The following is a 23,766-nucleotide window of genomic DNA, read 5'->3' as shown; positions in this document are numbered from 1 at the left end:
GGAGCTGTCTAAACAGCTTCATGGGAGCAATCAGTGGGAAGCAGGGCTTTGCTGGGGGCTCGGGAGGATGTTTTTAATCCATCAGCAGCACCTCAGGAAACAGCTCTGGCTGTCAGGTGAAACTGCTCCCACCAGAGCAGGCTGTGCCATGGACCTGCTCTGTGCAGGGAGGATTTCCTCACGGCAGGAATCCCACAGATGATCACAAAAACGGGGCAGAACCCACCTGACTCCACCACTTCAGAGGCTGCTCCTTGGTTTCTTACAGCACCCAGTTCAAAGCTGCTTTTTCGGAGCACAAGCCGTCTCTCAAGTCTGTTAAATTTCCCTCAGATGATGTTTAATTGGGGAACAAATTAACTGCCAGCTGAAGTTCTGTGAGCAGACTGCTCAAATCTCAACTTCTGGCTAGGGGAATAAACACCCAGAGAGCAGGGTATGGAGCCAGAGCCTCCAAGTGATTCCTGCCCTGCAGGAATGCGTTCTGGAAATCAGGGAAAGGCAGGGCAGGGGGGAAAGTGTCAGGATTTACAGATTTGGGAGTAAAGCGAACCATTAATAAAACAATCATGTCCCAAAATGACTTGCAAAGGGTGAACTAGGGTTTCTGCCAGCGTGGAGCCCAAACCCAGCAGTAGGATAAGTGAATGGAAAAGGGTCCAGTGTCTGCTGTGGGATGCACATTCGTCCTGCTTGTGTCAGGATCAGAAAAACTGAGGGGATGGAAAACCTGGGAACCGGTGAGGAACTTGCTTTGTGTATGAGGAGAGGAGGCTCTAAGGCTCAATCCAAATGTTTGGATTTTTGGGACACGGTGATTTCATCAGCAGATCTAACTAGAGTGTACCCAAAAGACCCCAAATGAGGAGAGTTGAAGGGAACATAAAGTTTAACAGTGCTGCTGCCTTGATGTGATTAATAAGGCTGCTGATATCCCACATCTTATCAGCTGACTATAACACTGTTCTGGATATTTGTTATCTCCATTCTGCATTGTGGTGTGGGTGGATAAATAGAAATACCATGGAGGCAACAGGAAACAAAACAAAAATAATCGAACATGTTTATCACTAGAGCATTAAAATGGCTGCTGTGGCAGACACCAGATGAATTATGCAATACATAACTTAATTCTCTGGGCCACAGATGTTTCATTTTTCCTGCAAGAAGCTGATTGAACCTTGAATGACAGTTCCAGGCAGTCTTTGATTGCTCTGTGGGTCACATGCTTGATATGACCTGCATTTGAGTTGCTTTCTACATGCTGTTGCTTTATAAAACATGTAAAATTGACATCGTGTTGGCTGCTCAAGGCCAAGTCAGGAGTAATTCCATGGGTTTGCTATGCTTTGAGTGCAAGGAGGGGAGAGGGAAGGGTGCCTGTGTTTAAATTCTGGTGTGTTATTGAGTCAGCTGAAGTCAGGAGAGGGGAATTGCAGGGAGCTCTTTCAATTTGTACCAGGAGGCGCGAGGAAATTGGGAGTTTGCTGCATCCATGTCATCTCACGTTGTTAGGAAATTCTTTTGTGTCAGGAATGGCTCCTGCTCCCCAGGGCAGGCTGGCACTGCTGGGAATGTTTGTGTAAATCTGAGCACAAACACTTGGCACAACCTGGAGGTTTTGTTCCCCACCCTGAGGACTCCATCCTGCAGATCCGCTGCAGCACCTCAGTCTCAGGGCCTCAGTGTGCGTGGGATTCTGACATAAAACCATGAAAAATTAAAGATCAGAATGTTCTTCCTTGCTGTTCTCCATCAAGGCAGGTTGAGGGATCACAGCAGAATGGAATTGCAGGGTCTCTGCTTGTGTCCCAGTGCAGAACCTGCAGTCTGGAGCCCACAGCTCCAGAGGTTCCAAATTTGGAATGGATTTTTAGACAAGATTATTTGTTTCTGCAAATTTCAGATGCAAAAATTGTCTTGAGTTTCAACACCTCTGAACTCCTCTGTGGCCCAAAGGATTGGGACCAGTGCTCTGAGATGGGAGGAAACCCAGAATGATCCAAATCTGGAAACTCCTCTAATTTCTGATTTTAATGCAACTCACAGGGCTTTGCAGGGTGAAGCAAAGACACACTGTGAAAGAAAAATATCTCATCGGGAGAGAAAAGGATTTATTGCATTTCTTTTCCTTTTTGTGACGGGCAGCATGATTGCTGGTCATGGAATTCACAAGAGATCTGTTCCTAGGGAGAGAAAAACACAATGAGAGCTGAGTAAGAGTTTTTTAAATGAAGGGTTAAACAGCCAGGGGAGCCAAAATTCATACCAGCCATGGTGCAACATGTGCAAACATGTGCCACATAAGAAAATAGTATTGCCATCAAATAAAAATGATGGATCATCTGTTTATATATTGGGGGTTTTTTTTAAATCCAACCAATACATCTTTTCTTTCTTCCAGCTGCTTACATTAAGTGTTCTCTGCCAAGTGTGCCAAGGTTGTGTGTGTGTGACACTGTGGGAATTGCAGCTCTGGGGTGCTGTGAGTTGATGTTGTCTGTAACATATAATTCTTATTTTCCTCTTTGCCTTTTATTGAGCACTTCAATTAGTGTCAGTCATATCAATTCCTCTCCAGAAATGATTAAGAAAACACTGATGATCTTTAGAAAGTGTTCCCTCGTGTATCACTGGAATAAAGCTGATTTCTGTTGTCTTTAAAACTTTATAATTGCAAAGATGATTGTTTTATCCTTGAAATCCTGATTTACAACATGAATAGAAAGCGAAGTGCTGAGCAGTTTTTCTTGGAAAACACATTTCATATGAACTGAAAGATGTTTTATTCCACAGGGTCTTTTCTCTCTGATGATTGAGATGGTTCTTGTTTTGTCAGGATACTGCTCAATATCTCGGGCTTTACAGGCGGTTTCTTTAACCTTTTTCAATATTTGATGATCACTTGACACCTTTCAAGCACCCAGGCCCTGGTTTATATGAAGATCATACCTGCAGCTGGCGTGGCTGCTTGATCCTGGTGCGTTTAATGAGGACTCTTTCCCTGGGATTTATTTCCCTGGATGTGTGCGCGGTGCCGTGCGCGGGGGCAGCGAGAGGAAGCCGGGACGGATTCTAATAAAACAACAAAAAAAAGACGGGAAAACCTTTGGGTCTCCGTGCTTTTTGCCGAGGGAGGAACTTGATTTAGTGCAGGGTGTCTGCACTGAGGGGTCTGGGCAGTGTCCAGTGGACATTTCCAGGTTAGTGCAGATGATGTTGGCTGTGATCACCGGAGCACCTGAACCCAGCCTGCCTTTGAGCTCTCAATTTAAACCTCCAGTCTTTCTCCGCTTAAAAGAGGGGGGATTTTTATTTTTTTTTTTTCTTCAATTGAGTTCTTAGGAAAGGAGACACCCAGTTCATTACTAAACTTGGTGGATTTATGAATCCCTGAACAGAGAAATTCTTTTACAAGAGGCCTGGATTTATATGACACTGGAAAAAGGATTATCTGATCTGAAGATCCTTAGAGGGCTGCTCTGAAAGAAAATATTAACCTATAGCTCTTGCAATTTGAAAAGTAGATTTGAGAACTTAGCAGTAAAAAGCGTGTGAGATCTTCCCCTTTGACATGTCATGCTGAAATCACTTTTTATTTTGTTCTTTGTACAACCCTCCTGCCTAGCATTCCATCTTGTAATGGCAGTAAAGGTGAATTTATCCTCTGTGGATGTTTTTTGGATTGGAACAATGATGAATTCTAAAAAAAACATGTAAATCTGTGTACAGTGATACTCATAAGGTGCCAAAAAAACAAAATTAGTGGGTTTTTTTATGTTATCTTCCTTTGGAAACTTTCTAAGAAAGTGTTGCTTTTTTCTTTCCTAGAAATTAGGCAACAAACCCTGAGCACCTTGGCAGGTCACTGAGGAGCAAGGATTAGATGTGGGCATCCCCAGCAGAGCTTAGGAAGGGCTTTGAATTTGGGTAGGGAGTTTGTCATCCCTCTGCTTTGCTTAAAGAAAAAATAAAATTGAATATTCAAATGCTGGAATGCTCTTGTGCCCTGAGTGAATGCCGTGCTCATTGAGCTGCAGGCAATTCTGCCATTGTTTAGTGATCCGAAATTGCTTCCTAGAACCAGGAACCTTCCCTGATAAAAATTTCATTGAAACCTGAAAAAAATTCACCGCGCTGCCTTTTGCTCTTTTTTTTTTTTTTTTTTTATTTATTTAAATGTTCTGGCCCCTGTTCTTCTCTTCTTCCCTTCCCAAATATCCCAAATAACCTCACATTTTTTTGCCTTGTGCTGGCCAAGCGCTGGGTTGCACTGCCTGTAATTTTAAGAGGCTGAGCTGTTTACCTAATTTGGCCAAAATCTGCTCTGTGCCGATCACAGATATACGTTACAAGGAGGGGTTTTCTCTTTTTTTCCTTAATTAAACATAAATGCACATTAGTTGATAATGTCTGCTTTTAGTTTGAAATTGCCTGTGTAAATGTTTGGGTAATTAGAACATTTTAACAAGCCCCACTGGCTCCATATACCGTTTGCTCCGACTAGTAAACTTTTACATGTTTATAAAGAAAACAAATGTGTGGGGGAAAAAAAAAAAAAAAAAGAAAAATGTTATTTGTTTTTTGCCAAACCAAAGTATTAATCTGTCCGGGTAGGGAAGTTTCTTGGCCACGCCACTGACTGCAATTTCCAAAGTGTCATCTGTATTTTTCAGTCCTTCCATGTATAAAGAATCCAACAGCAGTTTCCTTCAAGGTTGAGTAAGTTTGAATGTTTAGGGGGCTGTAGCCACAAGATTTGGCAAACCATTCACTTGTCACGTTAATAAAAAAGGAATTGTTTCTGCCTCTTTAAGCTAGTAGCTAAATGAAGGGCTTGGATCAACTGGATTTTAATCATAAAGTCCAGATTCTTCTTGTTTACAAGTGAATAACTTTGTGGTGTTCGGGGTTTTCGTCTGATTTAATTTTATCTAGAAGAAGAACTGAGCTTCTTCGCTGTTACCAGCCCTTGAATTTGCTGACTTGTTATGCTGTTCAAACCTAATCGGTTTTCTTGATCTTAAAACGAAAATCGAGCCTTTCTGCACTTTTTATTTCCCATAAGCAATTGAATTGAAAAGTAGGGTGGTTTGGGTTTTTTTTTTTTTTCCAGCTTCTTAAGTTGTTTTTTATAGATGGCATGTTAGCTTTGAGGGCTGTTTCATGACTGGTAAAAGCTTATACCTTGTAAAATCCATAGCTTTTAATGCATTTTGTTTTTTACTTCAAACACAGTACCGAGAGAAGAAATAATAAAATATTTCATGGTCATGCTGTTCCAACAGTTCAGATTCTTTTTACGTGGCGATGCTGATTTTGTAGCTCCAAATGCTTGGGCTTAAAATTTGATTTCCTAAATTCCTTAGTCTGAAAACACTGAAACTTAGAACAAGCTGTAAAACACCCTGAAGAACTGTCTCGCTTACATGATTACTTTTCCTCTACCACGGAGATTACAAGAAACTAGATCAGATAAATGATTATATTATCCGTGGAATGCAAAAACACTGGGGTAGATAACATGTATTTCTGAAAACAGCTTTTTCTCATGATCTGTGTTAATGTTTAGAAAGTGTCACCCTTGACCAAACCTGATTAATGTTGGGTCGCAATGTGGAAATCTGGCATAACCCACCATAAATATCAGTGTATTTTAGCAAAATATTTTCCTGTTACTAATGATCCTCATTCTGTGTCTCTGAAGAAAGAACTTTTCTCCTTGCCTTAATCTCTTGGGATGATGGGGAAATAGAGACACTCATGAGGGGCCAAGGTGTGTGTTCCTTCAGGAATAAAGAAAGTTAAAAGTGAAATAATCAGATTTCTGGTTCCTAAAAATCAGTTTAGTTCACATGGGGTGACTTTGGTCTCAGGTAGATTCTGGATAACCACAAATTTGTTGTTTAGGTGAAGAAATTCTTCCCTGTGAGGGTGGGCAGGCCCTGGCACAGGGTGCCCAGAGCAGCTGTGGCTGCCCCTGGATCCCTGGCAGTGCCTGGGACTATAGAAGGTGTCCCTGCCATGGCAGGGGTGGAAAAAGGTGATTTTCCAAGGTCCCTTCCAAGTTCCCTTCAAGATTCCCATCAGATTTTCAGTGCAAACCTGCAGGACAAGCCCGGAGCTGGATGGTGCTTTGCCTGCCAAGTTGTTCCATTGAAATAAAAGAGAAATATTGAAATAGGAAGAGCTTGAAAATGAGCAAATGTAGTGGAGGGTGAATACATCAAACGTGACCTGTGTGGGACTCTCTCAGTGAGCCAAGCGGAGCTGCCTCGTGCCTGACAGGTCTGAATTTGACACAGTCCTTTGTAAACAATAAATCATTGCAGGTTGTTTCTGTGAGTGCATAAAAGGTGTGAGAACTGTAATTTATTTTATAATAAATACTTGTGCTGAGCAAACAGTGAATGCAGCTATTAGAGACTTTCTCAAGTAAGTGATTTTAGGCTGTTGAGTGCCAGCTACTGATGTGGTAGTCGAGCTTTTAAAATGAAAAGCCTGAATTCCTTTTGAAGATTCTCCTGAATGCTGTTGACACTTGTGCTAGGAAAGAATACAGAGTAATTTAATTCATTACTTTACTTAAAGATAACGTTTATGGTTGCAGTCTTACCCTCCATCGGTGTGCAGACTGCTCGGCTGGAGGTGTTTACTTGAATTTTTTTGGAGATGTTGCATGCTTTTATTAGGTGTGCTGGAAAGATTGGGAGAAAAAAACGTAGGAGGGAAAGGGGAGTTCAGGATCAGTCAGCTGGTGTGTCTGGATACAAGGACAAAGGGACAATTTTGCCTTTGGCTACAGTTTGACACTTTACTGGATTCAGTCAGAATTATCTGCGCACGCTGAAGGGCACAAATGTCATTTTTATGGCATTCTATATCCTCACTTGCTTTTTTTTTTTGTAATTGGCTGTGTATCCCAGTGCTGTAATAGAGCTCTTAAATCCTGACCCCGGCCAAAATGGGACACAAATACCAGTATTAATATTTCTCTCCATTTTAAATGCGGGCTTGAGTCTTTTCACCTTGCTTTTCCAGCACCATCTTGTGTTTCCCTGGCAGCCACTCACCTTTCCTCTGGCTCGGGGTGCTCCTCTGCTGTACTGCTCTTGGTCCCCTTTCCCCTTGATCCCTTGGTCTCAGGTATCCCTCTGCTCCTTCCCTTGCTCCCCTGTCTTCTCCAGTTTCCTGACCTCTGGCTCTCCTTACCTTGCCCCTTTCAAGGTGGCTGGAGGTCTTTGGATGGGTCCAGACTCCCTCACACTTCCACCCCTTCCCACTCATCTTTTCTCCATCAGAGTCATCTTCCTTTCTTCCAGAAAAAAAGAGTTTCCCTGGCTGAGCTGAAACCCCACCTTCTGCTCCCAAAGCCTCTCCCTCTCCCAAGCCCAGGGGTTTTTGCTTCCGAGTCTTTCACTCCTCTCAGGTGCTGTGCTGTTCCAGACCTTTGGCTGATATCTGGCACCCCTGTTTGGGTGGAAATGCAGGGATTTTATTTTCCAGAGAGGGAGAGGAAGCTGGATTGGCTTCAGCTGGAGCTGGCATGCTGAGTTGGGACATTCCCAGCTCCGCTCTGGGAACCGTGTGACATAACCCAGACTTCATTTACTGGCTCCATATAACCTCAGGCATTCACACATAAATTGAGCCCGAATGCAGAAGCTTATATAAAGAGGATCCTTAAACTCTCCTGGCTAAAAATATTTGTGAAATGCTGGGAAGCATCTTTTCAGTGTGTTGGGATGCTCTCTTCCCTCTTACCTCTGTTACAGATATACGGTGGCGTCACTTGCATGGGTTTTGGGACATCTTTTCCACGTGAAATACTGTCATTTCCATAAGTGTGTTAATAAGTTTTTTGGGCCTGGAGTCTAAAACAAAAGATGTTTCACAACTGCAGAGGCTAAAGAGATGTAGAGTGTTATTGCAGGCTGATGTTAATGTGCCTGGGTCAGTCCTGTGGCTGCTCCCTTGAATCCTTTTTTGCCCAGGCAGTGGTTGTTCAATTCAGTAAGTAATGACCATTATTTATTATTAATTCCAAACATGGTGTGCAGGATTTCTGCCCAGCGTAAGAGCACATTAGCTTCTCCTGCACAAGAAAACACATGTTAATCTGTTTTCCATTATTGTCCAAAAGATTTTTTTCAGGAGGCAGTTCATGTTGCCTCAACAACATTAAAGGCAGTAATTAAAAATAATTTTCCATTAATTTATATACGTGCACTTTTACTTATTATGATCCTTTGCTGCATTTCCCTAAGAGTACACCCAAAAGCCTAAAATGCTGTTGAGGAATAAGTCAATATCACTGTAATGATCCAGTGTAGAGTGTGCCAGAGCCCTGATGTACTTCAATTAACCATCTTTCCTAACGAACACCTGCACAGGGAAATGCATCTTCTGTGGGAATCAGCAGAAAAACAAACCCTGACTTTTCTGCATGGGCAGAGGAAGGGGATTCCAGTATTTCACAGCTTTTACTCATAATGATCTGCTACAGATTAAAAACAAAAACCAGACATGATGGTGTTGGCAGATTGCAAAAGGACTTGCTGGTAAAGCTGCTGTTCAGAGGAGATGAGGACAGTGTTTATTGCTTCCATATGGCCCAGGCACAGAAGACAGGCAAAATGTCTGGGGAGAATAATATGTCTTATTATATTGGTACAGAACATTCTTCAGGGCTGTCAGCCCTTTTTCCTGGTGCCTTTCCCAGGTGAGAGCCTGAGTGGGAAATATTTGCCCATGATTGAGCATGAAGATAAGAAAAGATTGCTTAAGGATTGGCTCCGTTTGTGTGAGTGAAGTATTGGAAATGCTGATTTTTGAGGGGTCAGGTCTGGGAGCTGCTCCCTAACACAGGGATCTGAAGGATCTCTTTTTTCCTTTTTTCCTTGTATAGTTCTCAACCCTTTGACTTTCCAATTCAGCTTTGCAAAGTGCATTAGGAGTCTAAATTTGGAGTTTGATAAATTCGTGTCAAAAAAACCCCCCATCCTCTCCACGTAATGTAAAATCGAATTTCTTGGTCTCTTTGACCTCTTTATATATCTATTTTTTTTAGCCAAATTAAGAACCAAACTTCTGGGCACACTGAAACAGAAGAGCAACTGGTTGCTTTTGTTTAAGTGGAGAGTTGACTGAAGAACTCAGTCTTTGATTTCTCCATAATTATCATTTGGGAAGCACCTTTACATGTTGGAAAGATGACACTGCCTGGAATTTTGGGGGGTAAGACCTTCAAAGATCCAATGAATATCAGTTTGGCTATTGCCTTGCAAAACGGGGAACCAGCAAAGGAATTGGAGATTTGCAGACTGGTCCAGAAAACTCCAGAGGATCTCACCAGTCAGGAGATGAGCTGCTCAGTCCTGTCGTGTCCTTTTACAAATAAATATTGACAATTGGTGGTGTTTGTGTGCCTGTTGCTGTGCCTGGGCTCGTGCAGCAGCCGTTCTCTGTGTGATAACAAAACTTCTGCTCTCTCGTTCTCCCAGGGCTGATGAAATCGAGATGATCATGACAGACCTGGAAAGAGCGAATCAGGTAGGACTTTAAATGAGTCCCCCATAAAATTCTAAGTGTGACTTTGATTATTCTTTTTTTTTTTAAATTCTCTTTTGGATTTCATGACGGTTCTTTTATATGCACTTTGCAGTCATAACTGCGTGGAGTGAGAAAATATGCAAATTTTGAGCAAAATACAGCTCTTCAGGGATGCACTATAAGGATTGTGTGCACAGTAGAGCAGTGCTTGCCATATATTTACCTTCTAATAATTTAAACTTAGGTTTCCCGCTGTAGTTATTCTTGGCTCTGTGTTTCTAAATCCTTCATGTTGGCCCCTATTCAGACATGCAGGTGAATGGTTTGCCCAAATTAAAGGGCTTCTGTCCTCTGCCTGTGGCAGGGCTGCAGGTTTTGGGGACTTCTCCAGACTTTTTTTTTTTTCCTCCCCTCTTCCTTTTCTGCTATGTTTTATTGGCATATTAATTTTTAGCAAGGGTTGGATCAGACTGTTCTTTCTGTGCAGGACCACAAAGAAATTGCCTTTTGTTCCTGCAGGTGTTAATTTGGGCTGTGAAATGTCTCTCTGGCCATCCCTCACAGCGCACACACTCCTGGCAGGAGCGGCAGAAATGCTGTTTTAACAAACCCAAACCCAAGAGCCACGCAGGGAGCCCTTCTGAGTGAGGGAGCTGGTGGAGGGGATGGTCATGGCCAGGCCGGATTCCACGACAGTGGGAATTCCACGAGCCACTGGGCGCTGGTTTCACAGAGGGAAACCTCAGCCAGGCATTTGCTTATCGGTGAGCTCCATTAATCCCTCTGCCCATACCAGCAGAGATTGCAGTCTCAAATCTCCCAGGCTGTGGATTTTTAATCCAGCTGCAGTTTACCTAAGAGCAGCTCCGTTCCAGGAGGGATAGTGGCAGCTCCCTCCCCTCGCTGGGTCCTGCTGTCAGCAGTGGCTGTGTGAGCCAGGCCAGGTCACTGATCCTGTTGAAAATGCACCCCCTGCTCCAGCTGCTGTTTTGTTTTGTCTTTTCCCTTTTGCCAGATCAGCTTTCAGCCCCCACACTCCCCTGCTGCAGCTGTCAAGTCTACAGCAAGTGCTGCTGGCCTTTACATTAGTTCTTGGAAAATTGGAAAAATCAAAATCACAGAATCATTTCCACTGGAAAAGCCCTCCAAGATATCTGGTCCAACCATCACCCAGCACTGCCACCGCTGTCCCCAAGGGCCACATCCACAGGGCTTTGAAATCCCTGAAGAGATGGGGACTGCACCCCTGCCCTGGGCAGCTGTGCCAGGGCTCAACAACCTTTTCAATGAACAGATTTTCCCTGATGCCCAACCTAAACCTCCCTTGGAGCAACCTGAGGCTGTTTCCTCGTGTCTTGCTACCTGGGAGCAGAGCCCAACCCTCACCTAAAGCCTCCTTCCAGGTGTAGGGAGAGAGAAGATCCCCCCTGAACCTCTTTTTCTGTAGGCTGAGCCCCTTTCCCAGCTCCCTCAGCCACTCCTGGTGCTCCAGACCCTTCCCCAGCTCCATTCTCTTCTCTGGACACACTCCAGCACCTCAATGTCTTAATGAAGCCAAAATCATATTTATAAGTTGTTGAGTTGATTATTTAGTCAGAAAAAAAGCAAATTGGTGTTTGTACAGCGGGTTTTTAGTTCTGTCAAAGAACTTTTGTAGGCAGCATTAAATATTTATGAAAGTGCTAGTAATTATTTGCAAATATGTAGACTTTTTAGAAATGATGTAGGTGTTAAAAATGTTTCGGTAGAATTATTTTGTGATTTTTTACAAAGGCAGTACATTTTGCAATGATTTGCCCAATAGTTGTTTTTTCCCCCTCAGTCTAAAGGGGGCTGTAGTTAAAGAAAAGGTATTTCTGAATCGCTTATTGCCTCCTAAAATGGATTATACCTCTTTATCCAGAAATGCTATTTTTCTGTCTAGCTGGTACAAAGCTGCAGTGTGGGTTTGTGGGGGTTTTTTGGTGTTTGTTTTTGGTTTTTTTTTTTGGTTTTTACTTCATTGTGGTGCTTTTCTTATAATAAGGTAAAATTTATTACTGCTTGTGTGCATAACCCTTAGTTTGGTTGTAATTGTGCAAAATCTGACCGTACATTAAACCAGCGTGCTGTTCATCTGAGCTGTTGGAAAGCCAGAGGAGGGGATTCAATCTCCCTTTCCCCATCTCCCTTTCCCCATCTCCCTCCCCTCTTCCTCCCCCTCTGGCTGCTGTGGTCCCATCCCCTCCCAAACAGCAGCTCTGGCACCTTTCACTGACCCACTGAGGTCAGGAAGAGCAGGAGAGCCTGGATTTGGGATTTGGAAGGAGCCACATTTGTTCTCTGTGGGTTTAGCAGCTTGAGGCTGCTCAACAAGACGTGGGAGAAGCCACTGAAATCACAGAATCATGGAATGGTTTGGGTTGGAAGGGACCTTAAATCCCATCCAGTGCCAACCCTGCCACGGGCAGGGACACCTGCACTGTCCTAGGCTGCTCCAAGCCACAACATCCAACCTGGCACTGCCAGGGATGCAGGGGCAGCCACAGCTGTGCCAGGCCTGCCCACCCTGCCAGGGAACAATTCCTGCCCAATCTCCCATCCAGCCCTGCCCCCTGGCAGTGGGAGCCATTCCCTGTGTCCTGTCCCTCCATCCCTCGTCCCCAGTCCCTCTGCAGCTCTCCTGGAGCCCCTTTAGGCTCTGAGCTCTCCTGGATCCTTCTCCTCTCCAGGTGAGCAGCCCCAGCTTTCCCAGGCTGGCCCAGAGCAGAGGAGCTCCAGCCCTGGAGCAGCTCCCTGGGCTTTGTTCCCTGTCTGTGTTGTGCTGGGGCCCCATGAGGGGCACAGAGGGACTGGAGGAGCTGGAGAAGGGAAGGGCAGCTTCACCTGGAGAGGAGCAGGAGCTGCTGCACTGCCTCAGCTCGTTTGCTGGAACATGCCCATAGAGTCTCTGCCTTGTGTGATGCTTCACCTTTATAAAGCACTTGGATGAATTATATCTAGTCTTTGTAGCAATTCCTGTGTTTTACCTCTTCATAGCTGGAAAAAAAAAAATACTGGAAGAAATTAAATCTATTGCACAGGCCAGAAAGTGAGTTTGCATCAGGCTGAAGTGTTACAATTGCAGAAACAAGTACTTAACCTAATTATGTATTTAATAGTTAAATTAACATTTCCTTTTACCATTTCACTGAGTGCTCATTCCCCATTATTAAGGCTACCTTTAAAGAGTAGTGCTCAGCACGACTCCTGCTTTGCTCCTTGCTGATGTGGTTGTGATGTTTTGCTGCTCTGGAATTAGCACTGACCCAAACTGCTGGGATTCAGAGCACAGATTTACGTGTTTCCACTAAAAATATGGGAAAAAGAAATCGGTGTAGATGATCAAATCCGCAGGCACAGAGCTGATGTTTTGGCTCCCACCCCCGTGTCCTGTGGAGTGAAGCAGGGACCATTCTCATCTTCATCACCCCTCCTTTCCTCTCCCAGTGGTTTTTCTCACTTGGATCCTCAAGTTTTCTCATGCAGGAGCTTTCTGGGCTACTTTGCATGATACCAAGCCCAGAACAAATTACTGGCTCATCAGAATAATTGCCTTTAAATGCCAGTGAGCTTTGCAATTTTCTGCTCAGAGAGAGGGAGGAGTAGTGACCACAAAGCTCCCTCCCTCTCCATTGTGTCATTAACACAAGGTGTAAAGTGAATTTTCCCACAAAACATAATAGTGGGAGAAATTAACCCCTGGCTGGGACAGAGGTGAGTGCTGGAAGTGAGGGGTGGTGACAGCTCCTCCTTCCTCAGCTGCTCACCCAGGAGCTCAGTGCCATTAATCCACGATCTTGAGTGGGGTTTTATGGCAGGGCTGAGCCGTTCTGGCTGGCAGAGATCAGAGTGCACCGAGTTACACCCACTGTGAGGGTGACGTGGGTGTGACCCTTCCCTTTGGAACTCCTGAGGGGTTTTTTAATATTAAAAAAAAGGAAGAATTGCATTAAAATGTCTGGTCCAGCTTCATCTGCCTCAAGAGGAGCTGTTAGCTGCTTTAGCCACAGAGCTTGAGGAGGGATATAAGGTCTGAAGCCAAAACCCCCATTGTATTCGTGGCAAAAGCTGCAGTTCCATCATCTCCCAGGCAGCAGGAGACCGTGGTGCAGAATCCCTGTCCTTCCTCTCCTCATCCTCATCCTCCTCATCCCGTGGCTCAGGGCTGGCAGGAGCTGAGGGCACAATAGAGCCAAGTACCATAGGCAGGGCTCCTTTTCACTTGATTAACCCCGCAGCTCAATGACAGAATTAACGTAACCCTCGAGTTCCCTCTGCATTTCCATGAAGATTTAATAATGCTGTAGTTTGGTGAAAGGGACTCGTTTTATTAAGATTTCATTTTGCACAATAAATCACTGCGTATTTTCTGATATGCTACGAAGTATAAGAATAAATAATTAAAGCTAAACTACCCGTACTTGTCAAAATAAATGATTTATCATAGTTTGGGATTCAGCATCTTTGAATTTTTTATTGTTTGATTCCCAGAATATTCTGATTTCCAATCAGGGAAGTTAATGAAGCTCCAGTATACGTTTCTGCATTCACAGCAGTTACAGTTGTGTGACTGTTTATTTTAGACAAATATTTATGGTTAGCACTTTCTTGTACCTTTTCAAGTTTACACCTTTCCAGTAAGTGTTTATGGCAGCAAAGTTCTGCTGCCAAAACGAATCTTTTGGGATGACAAATTTATTCAAATAAATTATTGTTCCGTTTCTGTACTTCATCCAGGAACCTGGAATCACCCAGTTGTACCTGAGAAAGACAGAGGTTTTTGTTGGAAAGAATAACTCCTAGGTTGTGATAACAGAAATAGTTAAATATATTTTAATATTTAAATATATTAAATAGATTTTTTTTTTTTTAACTTACAGCAGGGGTCATTTTAAGGTTTTAATACTGAGTCTAAATTTGTAGCTTCATGTTATTGATGTGTCCAGATCTCTTTTCTGCCTTTATACATTGATCATCTGGTTAAAAAAAAAAATCTAATGGGCTTTGTAATTTGAGCTTCCTGTAAAGAAGAAACTGCTTTTTCACTTTTAAAACAAAAAGGGGAGAACTTTGGTTAGGGTTGTTTGATCCTGGGTTGTTGTGTCATAATCTGAAAGGGGAGGATATAGATTTGAAAAGCAAACTCAAGTATAGGTATCGTTAGATTTTGATGGTGGTAAGAGAAAGAAAATGTGAGACTTTATGTGTGTGTGGACTATGTTGTGTAAGCCGTAGAAGAATAATTAATTGATTTTTTTCTTCTGTTATCCCTTTGGAAAAGCCCAGTGTTTCCATTGGTTTTCCTTCCATCCTCACAGTGCTGATAGTGCTCCCAGATTTCTACTTCTTATTTTTTTCTGGGCAAAGAAAGTCAAATATAGAAACTTCTAATACCAATAAATAAAGAAAGCTGTGCTTTCTAAAATACAGCAGCTTTTATTAAAGAATCTAGACTGGATCAATATCATTTATTCCACAGAAATGTAGTGTTGGGTTTTAAAGTGTGTAGAGGAAGAGTTAGTGAATTTAAGCATTTTTTTGGAGCCAAACTGCCACTAAAATACATAAAACAGAGTCTGCCATAAAAGTAGAGAGAAAACCTCACCAGGGTGTTTTAGCAGAAATGCTGCTCTCAAGATTATTTTTTATTTCCTTGGGTATGGCACCTTCCTGTCTCCAACAAATCACATTTGGAAAATGGTTCAAAGATATTCCTGCTAAGTGAGATTGCCATAAAATATGTATGTTTTTGAGCAGCAGATGGAATAAATTCCCCTTTTCACTCCGCAGCACAATGCAGGTGGTGCTGGTGCTCTGGAGGTTTTGCCGTGACCAGCACAGCCCTGATGAGGCATCCTTGGGTTTGCACTTCCATGAGGAAGGAATTCATCCTGCCGTGACTCCTGCATTGCACCAAGGCTGACACAGGCACTGCCAGAGGATTTGCTTTTATTTCTGACTCCCTTGGCAGCGGGCTGGGTGTGTGCCACTGTGTGCCACGGTGTGCCATCGCCCTGGGGGATTGCCCCATCCCTGGTACTGCTCCAGGCCAGGTTGGGATGCCTGGGGGAGGCTGGCCTGCAACAGAGACTGGACAGAGCTGGAGAATAAAGCAGAGATTTATTGAAAGGTCTTTAGGGTACAGCTTGGGCAGGACAGGGCTTGGCCAGGGCTGCACCCAAGGGGGACACAAAATGGGCACAAAGTGGACACAAAATGGACAAAAAATGGACAAATGGTCACAAGGTCTCACATTTTTATGTTTTGCTCCATTTGCATTTTGGGGTTTAATTGTCCCATTCCAGCTCCAGGCTGTGAGCTCCCATCCTTCCTGTTCCTCCCTCCAGCCACCCTTGTTTGTGCTTTTGGGCTGAAAGTTGTCCTTGGTGTGCAGCAGGAACAGGATTTGTTTTGTGTCGCTGCTGTGTGCAGAGAGCTGAGTGACCCTGAGTGTGAGCTCAGAGCTGCACCTTGGGCAGCACAGAGTCTGGAAAACTGGAAAAATAAAACTTAAGGCATCAGTTGGATGGAGCTTGGAGCACCCTGTGATAGGGAAAGGTGTCCCTGCCCTGGCAGGGGGTGGAATGGGATGAGGTTTAAGGTCTCTCCCAGCCCAAACCATCCCATGGATCCAGTTAAGTTACACTGCTTCATGGCAGATGGAGTCGTTCACTCAGTCCTGGGATTTCACCGTCTGTAAAATGGGAATAATAACGTTTACTTTACAAAGGGCATTTGGGATCTTTGCACAGAGAAGTTCTGTATAAAGGCAAAATACGGTTAATAATATTTTCATGCAAACATGAGTTTCCTGCGAATGCCTGGCTATCAGCTGGGAATACATTTATCTGGCAGCCTTTCAGCACACTGAGGAAAGTGCAATAGCCTGAAGACAAGAATGAAGACAACCCAACCTCTTCTGCTTGGTGGAGTTTTTTCCTTTTTTTTTCCATATAATTCTCCATTGTTGGAAAAAATAGGTGCCAGAGCCCTGAAAAATCTTTCATGTCCCTGCTGTTCTGTTAACCTTGCTGCTGTTGGGTGGAAGCTGGCCATCTAAAGGTTCTGTAGCAAATTTTTATATCTGAAAAGTTAGGAAATGAAAGCACATTGAAGCAGCGTGTTTTAATTGATGCTGTACTCCGAGAAACACAGCTTTTGCAGCAGCTTGCGAGTCTGAATGTCAGCTCCTAGCGTGGTGATTGCTGCCATAACCAGGCTCATTAACTGCAGCAGAATTACTTGTGATAATGCCCACCCTCGCCCATAGGAAGATTTTCCCACATACAGCACTGAATTTAGCCTGGAATAAGGAAATAGAGTTCGGCTGGTGGAACTTCAAGGGAAAGGTTATGCATTTTTTTTCACATAAGTATCTCATTTTGCTGTTCACACCACTGGTCTTTGATCAAATTAACATTTTACTGTAAGTAGGAGAGCACTCGGTTCATGCTATTCATTATCTTGTCAGGAAACAAGGAGAATAATTTAAACTGGATATATTGTGTAAGGCTTTTTTTTTTTCCTATTTTTAATTGGAAAGCACACGGCAGCGTTACTATCGTGACCTCCTGGCTCCACTGTGAGCAGTACAATATTTACCTGCTGTATGAAGGAAAATGGAACTATTTTGAAATATTTTGTTACCAGGGTGGTAGTTCCGTACTAGAAAACAGCGGTGTAGGAATTAGGAGGAATTGTATGACTGAGCTATGCTGGAAAATAGGATTTTGGGCCACACTGGATTTGCATGAGCTTCTTCAAGGCCATTAGTGTGACTGCCACTGGTCATTGAGGGGTTTTTTTAGGCTGTGCATAGGATTTGGGAGGAAGAAACCAAGAGTTTTAGCACTGATTGGTGAAAAGCAACTGTGCTGTGGCATTTTCAGTACCTAAAGGGCCTCCAGGAGAGCTGGAGAGGGATTGGGGACAAGGGATGGAGGGACAGGACACAGGGAATGGCTCCCACTGCCAGAGGGCAGGGCTGGATGGGAGATTGGGAAGAAATTATTCCCTTTGAGCTGTGGCTGCCCCTGGATCCCTGGCAGTGCCAGGTTGGACGTTGGGGCTTGGAGCAGTCTGGAGCAGTGCAGGTGTCCCTGCCCATGGCAGGGGTGGCACTGGATGGGCTTTAAGGTCCCTTCCAAGCCAAGCCTTGCTGTGATTCTGTGAATCTCTCTATTTCTCAGCTGAGGTGGGATAGTTCCACACAAACAGAAGGTTTCTTGGACTTTGCAGTGGCTCCAAGTTGTGTAAGATTCTTCGGGTTTAGCCGTTTTCCATCCTGGGCGCCTGTCTCTGGCGGCGCTCTTTTTTCTTACTTCAGGAAAAATTGTTCAACCATTTTTAAGAGCAAGATTAGGAAAAAAAAATAAATCCATTTTTCCCCCAGATGTTACGAGTTTTTCTTGCTGTTTTGGTGAGGAGCCTGCTGTGCCCAGATTTAATGGAAGGGGTTTGACGAGGGACAGTTCTCTTTTTTCTCAGAGTTGTATCTTCTTCAAGTAGAAAAATAATTTTAAAAAAAAAAAAATTAAAAAAACAGCCTCAAGTTTGGCCAGCCTATAAGAGTCTGGAAAAAAAGAGTTCACAGAAACTCAGCAGAATCTGGTTTGAATTTGTTGAGGCTTTGCTGGCGGTGCCTGTCCCAGGCACGCTGCAGTGTGTCACTGCTCGGGCTGGGTGAACATTAACCAGGCAGGTTCTGCTTTTTCTGGATGTGATGTGAGCTTTTGTGGGGGCACGGGGAGGGGAAACGCTCTCCAGGCTGCCCCTGCCACGGCTGGAGACATCAGCATGGGAGCAGGACGGGGAGAGGGGTTCGTGGTGGGGAGGGAATGGGGACGGACACCGGGACAGGGACACTTGGAGGAACTTTTGTGAGGACATTTGGAGAAGAAGCAACGAGGAGAAGAGAAAGGAGGAAAAGAGCAAGGAGGAAAAGAGCGAGGAGGAAATCGTGGGGGTAAGGCTCGTTCTGGATGTTTGTGGATGTTCATTAGGTCGAGCTGGGGTTTGCCTGCCTGGAGCTAAAGGCACGGTGGAGCAGCAAGACAGAAATGGTGCTTCCAGCAGCCAGAATGAATTAGGAAGGGGACAGAGTGACGAGCAGAGAAGGGTGGCAGTGGAAGAGGCAAACCCAGAGGGTCTGGCAGGGGAGCAGCAGGGTCTCAGCTCGGGAGCGGGCTGGGGCAGCTCTGCCAGGCTGGGAGCCTCCAGCCGAGGCTGCCGTGCAGGGAGATGTGCCAGGGACTCCAGAAACCCAAACAGCTCCAAACAGCTGGTGCCAGTGCAGTCTTTAATGTCCTGAAGCTCTGCTGGTGGTGCAGCACAGCTCCAGTGAGGAGGAGATTAATGCCAGCGGCGGAGGAGAGTGGGATTAGCTCGGAGCAAACGAAGTGCAGGGGTCACACACAGGGCAAGAGGGCAAAGCAGGAGATCTGCTCACCAAGCCACGTTCCTCTCAGAGCTGCGTGGAGCAGGGGATCTCCTTGGGAAAATCTCCTTGGAAAAGCCACAGCAGGTCCTGTGTGGTGCCATCCCACAGAGTGGCTGAGCACCAGCCTCGGCTTTTCCAAACTTGTAAGTGTTCAGCTTTGAAACTGCCATTCTTTTAACAGGGTTTTGTGTGTCATTTATAATTTATATTGCGATAGCACCCAAAAGTGCTTTCCAGACGCTGAGCACATCTGTAATTCTGGCTCTAAAAAGCTTCCATTCTGTGAGAGGGGAATAAAAAAGAGGGAAAATGACCAATATTTCCCAAATAGAATTGCCCAGAGTTTGCGCCGATGTATTTTTAACAATGCCTAGTACGAAATCTTGTCTGGTATTATTCCGAGGATCACAACAGGTGTTGGGAATTGGCTGGGGAGGCTGTGCAGAAAGGGCAGCTGACAGCTCACTGTATATGCAGATGTACCACCTATTAGCAATATCCTCTGTGGTTTGCTCGCATGCGAGCTGAATAGATTCTCCAAACAATGCTGCGCTGAATGGAAGCCATCAGCAGAATTGCTCAAGGCTGCAAAACCCATTACTTATACAGCAGTAGATGGAAGAGCAAGTGCCACAGTGTAGTAACTTGTCCTGCTTTGCTGGAGTTGTTCTGCAGTTATTAGATCAATATATGTAGCTGCACATCTAATAAAGTACCAGAAAATAATTTATCTCAATGTGTGTTGTTAGCTCAGTATTTATCCTAATATTATCCAGCCACATAAACAACATAAATCCCTCTTTTTGTGCCTTTTTTGCTGCTGTTTCCACGTTTCCCAAGCGCACAATAGGTCATGTCCCCTGCTCTGATTATTGGAGGCACGTCACTGTACTTTTTACAATCACGTTTTAATTACAGCTGTGGAACCTATGCAGAATCATTTAATACAATGTTGTGAGCAAATAGCGCAGATGATGCGTTTAGTATTTGATTGCTGTTAGTTTACTCATTGATTAAACATGCAGAGTCTGCTGTGACTGGGGAGGAAGTCAGAGACCACACACACACAGGGCTATAGGGCTCATTCACTGCAGGGTCGATATTTTCTATAGATTTTATATTTGCTATCGATTTTATATTCATTAGAGATTTTATATTGCTGTAAGTTGTATATTTGCTACAGCTTCTATATTCAGTATAATTTTATATTCACTACAGGCTTTCTATTTGCTCTATATTCTATATTCACTATTTTAGTTTTCCAGAGGATTAGCAAGGAGTCTGTGGCAGTTTGGGTGGCTCAGAAATGGCAGTGGGAATTTATCATCCCGCAAAGGAAGGGATCCATCAGTTGGTCAATAAAAGTTTCGACCTTCACTGGTGGCAGCTGATGGGTTTGGTAGAACTGGTGATAAGTCTTGGAAGTGGAGATGGAAAATAATTTTGGCTGTTTTCTGAAAGCGCAGAGTGGTTTGGATGGAGTAGCTGAGGCAGAAAGCAGAGATTGCAGTGTGGTTTTATAACAATAAAATACATTTTTAAAAAAAGAGAGAAGACAGTCTTGCCAGGAGGAGTGTATATTGTAAAAGAACCAGGTTTTGTTCCATTTCTAACAGAAGCTTACAGACAGTTATGAAAAGGAGTTTGCTGCTATTTATTGCCTGAAGTTACTGATCCATCTGTCTCTACCCAAACTCTCTCGTACAGGCAATTTTTCCTCACCATTCTATCTTTCTCCTTGCTATTATTTTTCAATATTTAGATGGGAATTTTGACCAGTGGCCAAGTCAGAGGCTTATCAGCTATTGCATAAATCCTCAGCAGCTGGTAACTGAGCTGTGCAAAATTGTCACTTTAGGGTTAAATATTGTTGAATAAATAGACCTGCTGAAAGAACAGAATCTAACAATTCATGTTTTAGGGAATAATTACTGCAGAAAGACAGCCCACAACATTGTATGTGTGTTTGAGAGAGTGGTCAGAATATCTTTTAATTCAGCATTTACCCGTGAGAATTATTCCCATGAGGAGCCTTGCAATAAAATCTGCTTGGTCTATGAGAATAGAAAGAAATTGAATAAAAAGACTCCATTTCCACTTGTATTTATTCAGTCTGGGAAATTCAGTGGGCCGCAGCATTAGTATCAGCAGGGGATTCCTTGCTCCTAGCGTTAAATTACTGTCATAATCGCTCAATTATTTCTTCCTTGTACTGTTTAAAATAAAAATCCATCACATTCTATGTTTTTTTCTAACATTTATTAGGTTGAGTGTTTAGGAAAATCAATTATATTCAGTCAGGCATGAATTGATGAATGTTCTTGTAATAATTGTCAGTTGTTAAACTGAATGTACTTTCTCTTTTCACCCCTTTTCATTTCCTTCAGAGGGCAGAGGTGGCTCAGAGAGAGGCAGAGACCTTAAGGGAGCAGCTCTCATCAGCTAACAAATCTCTCCAACTTGCTACGCAGATCCAGAAGGCACCTGATGTGGTGAGAGAAAATATTTACTGACTCTTACAGGTTTCTGACATTCCTGCACTACAGCTCCTTCAATTTATGCCCACAGCTATAAAAGCAGCTGTTTGAAGGCGTATTTTAACTGAGAGGGAACGGTGCTCCTCGGGGATTGTGGTGGGGTTCAGCTGCTCGGGGGGGTGGCGGCTGGAGGGGACGGGAGGGGACGGGAGGGGACGGGAAGGACAGGGGTCACCTGGCTCTGTGGTGATCCATCACTCCCTGCTCCAGGTGGGCAGCACAGAAATCGTTTCACGTGGCTGAGGGCAAAGGCAGAGGAGAAAGAGAGGCAGCAAGAGAGCCTTGGTGGCCATCAGCACGTGCCTGTGCGGTGTGGGGCTCCATCCCAGGGCACCCAGAGCTCCCTGCCCACGCTGCCTCTCCTTACTCCACATCCGGGCTGTCAGAGAAACTGCAAATAAACTTCCAGTTTTCACTGGCTCTATTTAAACTGAGAATCACATCTCTCTAAATCCTTGGAAAATTGAGAAGATACCCTGCACTCTTGCTGGTTGCCTCCTCTGCGTGGTCCTGAATAAAGCCAAGGCTGCTGCTGGGACCTGCAGGCACAGGGGGCTGCTACAGGGCTCCAGCTGGCCCTGGCTGAGCAGGTATCACAGACGAGCAGCCAGATTATTTTGATTTTCGTTTGCCGAAGGAGAAATAGGAGTATTTAAATGTAAATATGCAATTAAGTGAAATTTAGTCTACTTCTAAGCAGCAGATTTAAGAGACAAAAGAAATCATTGCTTTTTTTTTTTCCCTTGCAAGCCTTATACGTGCTTGACACTGATAGCAGAGGAACACATGGCTGCCTTTAAAAACCATTTGCAGGGAACAAGTAACAAACCACAAGTCCTCCAGATCTGTTTGGTTGTCTATTAATACAACCCAGTATTTTCTCAGAGAAGTCAAAAGATAGGCAAGTAGGCTGCAAAACAAAAAATAAAAAGCCTGAATATCACTTGTAACTCTGAATTACCTGCCTCTTCCTATCTCGTGTCCTAGTCTTATCATTATTTTAACATTAGGTCTTTCTTGTATTTAATAGTACTTCTGCACTTCATTTATATTTAATATGACAACTACAGCAGGATGAAAATGATCATTATCTATCTTATTTCAGACTCTACGTTCTAGTCTCAATAGGCACAAGCAGCAGATGATTATACAACTTGTGATGTTTCATGCAAGCAAATTAGAGGTTTTTTCAAGTTAAAAGTGTAATTCAGTGTAATAGGAGAGCGTTGTTAACTGCTGTTCCTGCATGCAGCTTTCTGTGAGTGCAGCGGGGTGTAGTCACTGAGAATCAAGCTGAATGTTTAGAAGATATGGAAAAGGGCATTTTCTTGTTCCTGTATTCCCAGAAAAGAGGGTATGGAGTATATTTCAATCTGCTGCAGTGTCATCTTCTGTTGTCAGGGTGTCGCTGGGGTGAATTCTCAGCTCTTTCACCACAGATCCTTGGTTTGGTGCTCAGCATCTTCATCTCCCCCTTGCTGAATGGATTCTCTCCTCCTTCACTGGTGCTTCTGAGGATCAGCCAGTAACCTTTGTGAGATGCCTTCTGGGCTCTTTGATGGAATGTGAGCCCCTCTTTGGGCTGCCCTGTGCCCCCCACAAGGATTTCCTCCCCATGGAGGGGCCCCAGAGCTCCCCGATGCATCCCAGCTGGGATCTCCCAGCACAAAGGGAAACAGAGATGGTACAGTTAGGCTCCATGATCTTTTCTGAAAGGATCTGCCTTCTTCTGGACCTCTCTGTCCTCTCTGATTCCAGGAAGTCAGTCCAGAGAGGAAGCTCCAGACTTGAGGACAGATTTGACAGCTGTGGGAAACTGGAAGAAGGAAGATTTAGGAAAGGGAATTTCTGAAAGCGGTGACCAAAAGGAGAATGGCCTTGTCTTAGAGCTGTCGCATCTCTCTTCTTCCCTGTGGAGGGATGCTTGCAATAATGTTAACATGAACAATTTTCATGCAGGGAGCTAGTTCATTGGAAGTAGCAGTTTGGGGCAATTTTTGACAATTTTGCCTGAAACGTGCAGTGTGCATGCAGAGCCACAGGCACATGGCTCTGCCATTCCTGATTAAGAAATTCTGCTCCATTACTTCAGAATATTTTATCTGATTAGTATTTTGTAAGCACAGATTTTCATCGTTGTCAAAGCATTTGGGCTATTAATAATAAATAGATCTAAATAGAATCCTTTGACTTTCATGGCTGCGTCTTTCCAGTGCA

General features: G+C 44.0%; 1 protein-coding gene across 5 annotated transcripts in view; it reads left to right on the top strand.

The window, feature by feature from the left end:
* CUX1 (cut like homeobox 1) overlaps window positions 1-23,766 on the top strand; it is a 267,048-nt gene that overhangs the window by 158,034 nt on the left and 85,248 nt on the right. For all 5 annotated transcript variants that reach the window (XM_040082722.2, XM_040082720.2, XM_040082718.2 and 2 more), the window contains exons 9-10: window positions 9,504-9,552; window positions 21,400-21,504. In XM_040082722.2, coding sequence (XP_039938656.1) covers window positions 9,504-9,552; window positions 21,400-21,504 — 154 coding nt within the window. The remainder of the gene's footprint in view (window positions 1-9,503; window positions 9,553-21,399; window positions 21,505-23,766) is intronic.

The sequence above is a fragment of the Hirundo rustica genome, chromosome 19 (genome assembly GCF_015227805.2).
Source record: "Hirundo rustica isolate bHirRus1 chromosome 19, bHirRus1.pri.v3, whole genome shotgun sequence".
Lineage (NCBI taxonomy): Eukaryota > Metazoa > Chordata > Aves > Passeriformes > Hirundinidae > Hirundo > Hirundo rustica.
Note: the sequence above shows the minus strand (reverse complement) of the source record. Positions and strands in the feature narration are given on the sequence as shown.